Consider the following 6,365-nt stretch of genomic DNA (forward strand, 5'->3'; position numbering starts at 1 on the left):
TCCACTAATCTAAAATCTTGAAGGGTACAGTGACTCAGACAATAAATTCACTAACACAACAAACGAGCATAATAAATGAATAAATTGTAAAAAAAACACCAGAGAATCACAGAATGGCTTGGGTTGGAAGGGACCTTCAAAGGTCATCTAGTCTAACACCCCTGCAATGACCTTAGATGTCTTCAACCTGATCAACAAGAAACTGTTTCAGTTCTCCCTAAAGGACCCACCTTGTCTTCCTCTGGCTTCCTGTCCTCCTGTCCTCTTCTGACGGCCACAGCTCCACAGTCAGTGAATCCCCATGCTCCCACTGAGGGAAGCTGAGACCCCTACACACCTCATCCTCAGCAAGAAAACCTCAAGCCCCAAACTTGACACTTATAATGGACAAGTTCCACCTAAATATCCCTGGGCTGTTTGTCTGCAACTCCAATTAACAGCATCAGATTCTGTCAACAGTGTCAGGTCAGCAGCAATTCACAGACATCATGCTGGTTGACCTTTTGCCACCAAACAAGCCCAAGGATATTTTGACTCTCTCAATCACTCTGTTTTAGGTATCAAATATTTTATACACTTCTTCTAATATATCCAATGCAATGAAGTGTTTTTATAATGAGATTTAAAATTAACCTGTTTTCTAAAAGTGTAGTTAGCCTACACCAACTACCAAGTGGCAAGGAGTTGCCTTGTCTGCCCTTACTAACTACTGAGCAAGGAGAAACAAGATGTTGCTAAAGAGAAAGTACTTAAATACCAGGATTGGAAATGTGGGAGTCCACACAAACCAGACACAGCCCCCTCCCAAGGCCGATCTCGTGGGAGTGAAGAGCACACCACCATAGTGCTGCTGAGCTTGGTGAGAGATGCTTTTCTTCCTTCAAATACAACTGGATCGAAACTTTCCCTGGACACAAGCTCCTCTCTCGTTCATTTCCTGCCTTAAGCCTCATTGCCTATTGCCATCCCTCTCTTTTGGATTTATCAACATACTCCAACAAATATGGAGTAGAAAGTTACACTGAGATTTACACACAGAAAGCATAACTGATAGACCAGTCCTCCCGTGAGTTAGGCACAGTTCTTTAAGCACGGAGACAAAAGCAGGACAGACAACTAAGGGCAATGCTTTAAATATTATATAGCTTCTCACTTGTACACCTGTAAATCATTTCATTTTTACTCTGTGTGTTCCTACACACCATTTCTATGCTGGTATCTAGGCAGCACTGGAGGGAAGAGAAGCTGTTTTCACTGCTCGCTAGCGCTAGCTGGCCATGCTCTGCATGAAGAATGAGGACTGCTAGTTCAGAGCAGCCTCTGGAATTCACAGTGCTGAGACAACAGGAAATTTCCAATGAAAGAAAAATGCATGTGAGCGTGTAAGGGACTTGAACAGCCATATAACTCGAGGAATAATGACTCTGCAAGGCCTTAACTGGATCAAGGCAAATGTGTTTCATATTTTCTCATTTTCCATGGGTCATTGATGCCTTAATGTTTCGTTCCTCCTTCTAGGTTGCTACTAAAAATTCTCTATGCAGGCAAGTTTCTGGAAGTATATTTTTCCATGGAAGCTCTTATGAATATGTGGCTTGTGAAACAAAACACAGGCAATAAAAATCCATAGCATAAGCGGGTCTTCAGTTCTGTTGCAATACAGCTCCAGTGTTCATCTGCACATGAAGGAATGCATGTGTTTTAAACAAGCATCTGTTTCTCTTTCTTTATCCTCTTGATACTTCACTTTCACTTCCAGCAGTCCTTGAAGTTTGTGTGGTATGTCTGATGTCATCACAGAAACACGGTATAAAAAAGATTACCACTTTCTATACAGCTGTAATTTTGTGGTTGAAACTATGTTTTTTGTGAGCATACAGATGAGGGCAAAAGGAGTTCTGTAACACAGGAAAACCAGGAAATTCTTCCTTAAAAACAAACCCCACAACTTCTTTCTTCTTCATCCATTCAAAGAGAAACAAGGTCTTGTCCCAGAGAATGATGTCCTTTCCCACATCTCACACAGCCTCACCTACCTGCCATACCCCTTCTCCTTTCCAAGCCCATTCACTACTGAGAGCAGTAGGCAGAGCTCTGTGTGCTGATCAGCAAATAGTTTCATGCATTTTCATTTACTGGCCAGGAGACCAAGCAGAGAGAAAATCAACGAACTCCTAGCATCACAAGAGCTCTGTTCTTGTTGTCCTTACTCTAAGACTTGCAGTTACCCTCTTCTCACTCTCACATTTGGCTGCAGTGGTTCAGTAAGACTCCAAAATAAGTAAGGGAAGGAGAACGCTCATACGGCAGAAGCAGCCTCAAAACAGGCTGAGCACACAGCTGAGCTTGCAGCTCCCTGTAGGAGACATGGAGTTTGCTTAAACACCACTCCTCCCCAGTGCATAGTTCCTTGACTCAGGATTGGCTCCATCCATCCCTCCTGGCAAGGATCCAGTGATTGCAGTCTTCTAAGATCCAAGGAAGGCCTGGAGATAAAAGGACATGGTCGCAAAGTTCATCGTATAAGATGGTAGCTTAGTTGGTAGAGCATTCTTCAAAGCAAAGAAATTTGGGAAGATAGAATAGTTCCTTGGTTGAAAATTTCACTTATAAATCAATCTGAAATCTGAAATCAACTTGTTTTGGAAGAAAAATTAGCCTCTATGTGATTCTGAAGTGGCACGTACATCTTTTCCAGAAATCCATGAAGTGTTCTGTAATTACGAAATGGAGACAGACACTGTAGAACAGAACCTGAAAGAAGAGCTGATCAAGACTTTAAGTATTAACCGACGTGCTGACAGCTCTGTCCATGCTAGGTCACCGTGTCAGTTAGCAAGGCAGGCAGAGATTACCTGAGCCAGCACTGTGGTACCGGTGGTACTCAATACCTGGAGACTAGTGGCAGAAAGCAGGTTGGAAACGTTGTATTTGTGTGACTCATAACTCGGCCCCCAGAAGTTGTTATCTCTGCTAAAAAGGCCTCAGAACTTTTTCCATGGAAACAGAAACCAGGCTAAAGTGAAATGCACGTCACACCATGAAATGGTTTATCAGAGCTGCCGGAGAAGATGCTAGTCTGTAATACGTGAGATATGTCACAGGATGCTGGGTCAATGGTTTATGACGCTACCAGGTTAAATGTCTATGAATTTTCATAAAATAAAAGCCCTGTGTTTACATCTTGAGTAATAACCTAGGGTATTGAGGTTGACAATTTTAAAGAATCTCATTTTTCAGCATTTTGGTAGCTGGTACATTTCATTGACTAAACTGAGAAAAATGAAGTGGATGTCAGCGTCAGGCACCCAACACTGCACTGCTGCTGCTGTCCTGCTTGGCCTGCAAATGCCACACCACTACCTTAAAGACACTGGCACAAGAAACCCCATTAAGATACAATTTAAAACAAGGTGGTCCTGGAACAGTACATTATGGAAAAATTGGTTTTACCAAAGTTAAGTCCGAAGCTACATTTAGCCTGTCAGTTTCCCTTGAGCACACGGAACATGAACAAATGAGGTGTAATCCCAAATCAACCCCATGGATTTTCATCAGCTTGAATGATCAGCCCCCACAGAGCACCCGACAGCGATCTGTGCATTTCTGGTCTACATATAACCACTAGATGCAGGTGTCCCATGCAGCGTTTTCTCATGGTATGACAAATGTTCTTGTTTGCAGGAATACGTTATCATGTGGCACACGTTAATAGTAGTTAAGATGTGATATGAGTAGGAAATATTTGGCATGAATTATAGATATTTAGCATGTATCAGCAGTAACTCAGTAACTTGTATCAACAGTACTTGGTTTTATTCCTTATTCCCAAGGAGCATCACTCTTGACAAGCAAGAATCGTAACTGCTGATCTGCTGTACTGATAGGCAGACACCTACCTGCCTGCAGAACTGCCTGCGCTTACCTACTAAAAGCAAAAGGATTCAAAGTAAGAAACAAACAACTACAGTTATATTTATTGTTGCTTTTGGATGCAAGTTCAGTGAACCATTCATCTCTTTATGTCAAATCAAGACTGGCATTTTTATGATTTAGCTAGAGCCTAGATATGCTTCAGAATAACACAGATAATTTGGGGAAATTTAGCCTGACCTCTTGCATGTTACACACCATTAAATCACCTAATAGTCCCTTCTGGCCCTAAAATCCATGAATGAATATCAAGATTTTTACTCCAGTCAAAGTTTAAATACATAGCTCTGGAGACTGAAGCTCTTACTCCAACATTGTTATTCATGCATACCAAAACATGTATCCCATTCACAGAAATACAAAAAAGCACAGATTTAATTCCTGTGGCAATCTGTCCATCTGAAAATACATCTGATGGCATATTTTCAAACCTGAAATGCCTGCTGTTCCTCTGCAGTGTCACACGTCCTGTCACACAGCAGTTCAGGCGTCTCAGGTGAGCAGGCCCTTAGCTCACTATGTATATTTTTCCATCTTACCTACCTGCACATCCTTACATTTGATGCTGCCTTGGTAAGGCAAACAGACCCATGACAGACTCTGTGCTTTAGTGGCTGAGAAGGCAGGAGGTGAGTCTCCTCCGAACCACGCCTGTGTGCTTCCAGAACGTGGACCCCAACGTATCGTCAGTTACATCTGTTTGATTCCCTTCACCAAAATACAGATGTCACCTTCTTGAACCCCCCACGTGAAGCTGCTAGACTGCCCCTAACCTTTAAAAGAGAACTCAAACCGGCACTCGGGAGCGTGTGTTTGTATTTCAGTACAACCGCGGGTACTAGCTACGCCCGTCTGTTTCATCTACAGATACACCTACAGTACATCACGAACGTGATGATAAGGTTACAGCGAGTCCAGGGTACTTTACCAATTTAAGGTAAGAGCAGTTACGACTTGCACAACCCCCCTTTTCATGCCCAGAAAGTCACCGGGGGTTCCGCTGAGCGTGGCGGGCTGCGCGGGGCTGAGCTCGGCGGCCCCGGCTGACGCCCGGCCCTGCCCAGGCGCTGCATTGTCCGGGCAAGGGAGCGGAGGCTGCCCGGGCTAAAAGCGGGGCAGCCAAGCAGAGGCCGCAATCGCTGCCGCCGCCCGGGGCGGGGCCGTCCCGTCCCGTCCCCCGGTGCTGCCCCGGCTCGCTCGGTGCGCGACAGGGCAAAGTGCCGGCGAGCGAGGGAGCAGCCGGCGGCCCCCCCTCCTCCGGCGCGGCCCGGCCCGACCCCGGGAGGGCGCTGCCGTACCTTGCTGAACACCTCCAGGTCCTCCTCCTCATCGTCCAACGCCAGCACCTCGGCGGCGGCGAGCAGCGGTCCCCGGGCCGCGCTGGGGGCACCCGCGCTGGGGTCGGGGTCGTCCTGGGCTCCTCCCCCGCCGCCATAGGAAGGCGGGGGATGCGGCGACGCCGACACCCGGCCCTCTGCCTCCATCCTACCCTGCGAGCGCGGGCAACAGCCCCACCAGAGCCGCTCCCCGGGGGGCCGCAATTGGCCGCCCGCCGCGCCCCCGGCCCCGCCCGCGGCCCGCCCCCGGCCCGGGGGGCGCTCCCAGTGCGCAGGAGTGGAAACGGGGGTGGGAGGGCTGCCTGGCCCGGCTGGGCTGTGCGGTGCCGCGCCTCGCCTCCCGGCAGGCCCCGCTTATGGGCCTGCCCCTCGGAGGGCGGTGGGACCGCGGCCGAGGCCGCAGCCTGTCTGCGGAGGTTGGCCGTGCGGAGGGGAGGAGGCGGTTTCTTCTCACTGCGCCCGTGGGCGTTTTCGAGGGACGCCGGGCTCCTTCGCGTGTCGCCATCTTCCTGCTTCCAGAGTTGCCGGGGCTCCGGGCGGGTCGGCGGGGGCAGTCAGGCCGGGGTTAGCCGCCCTGGGTCAGTCACCCGCGGGGCCGGTCTCGGGGAACGAGCTGCTGCTGGCCCGGCCGGCTGGTAACAGCGTGTCCTGTGCCGCGGGTTGGGCAGCCCCGCAGAGCCAGGCGGCCGGCAGCTTGCGCGGCGGGGCCGGGCGGGCCCGGGCTTCCCTTCCTCCGGGCTGGCCCCTCTCCCCGCCGGGTGCCCCGGCTGCCTGCCGCCTTGCCTTGGCAGCGAGTGTTGTGTCGTTTGCGCTGGGAGGCTTATTTGGTTGCCCCTCTCTTCATCCAGGGCCCCGGCGCGCTTTCTGGTGCGGAGGCCAGAGGTTACTTCGGGGTTAGGGGGTTACTTGCGGGAACAGACTGGCACACCCCACGCTGCATCTGCGAAGGAGTGGGGAGAGGGACACCGAGTACAGCTCCAGAAAGTGGGAATGAGAGCTGAGTGATTTTGAAACTGCTGGCGTTGAGTAGGAAGTACTGAGCGGTGTTCCCAGTTGCAGGAGCCCGTGTAGTCTGGGAGCGGGCGGGTGGACAGA

At 49.7% G+C, this 6,365-nt stretch overlaps 1 protein-coding gene across 1 annotated transcript in view; it reads right to left on the bottom strand.

The window, feature by feature from the left end:
- The window catches only part of SNX7 (sorting nexin 7), a gene marked incomplete at its 5' end in the record, with an annotated part of 29,008 nt that extends 23,591 nt beyond the window's left edge, over window positions 1-5,417 (bottom strand). Inside the window, one exon of the mRNA XM_084266189.1 lies at window positions 5,232-5,417. Within this exon, the coding sequence (XP_084122315.1) occupies window positions 5,232-5,417 (186 nt within the window). The remainder of the gene's footprint in view (window positions 1-5,231) is intronic.
- Window positions 5,418-6,365: the final 948 nt, after the last annotated feature.

This window comes from Gallinula chloropus (assembly GCF_964237585.1).
Source record: "Gallinula chloropus genome assembly, chromosome: 6".
Lineage (NCBI taxonomy): Eukaryota > Metazoa > Chordata > Aves > Gruiformes > Rallidae > Gallinula > Gallinula chloropus.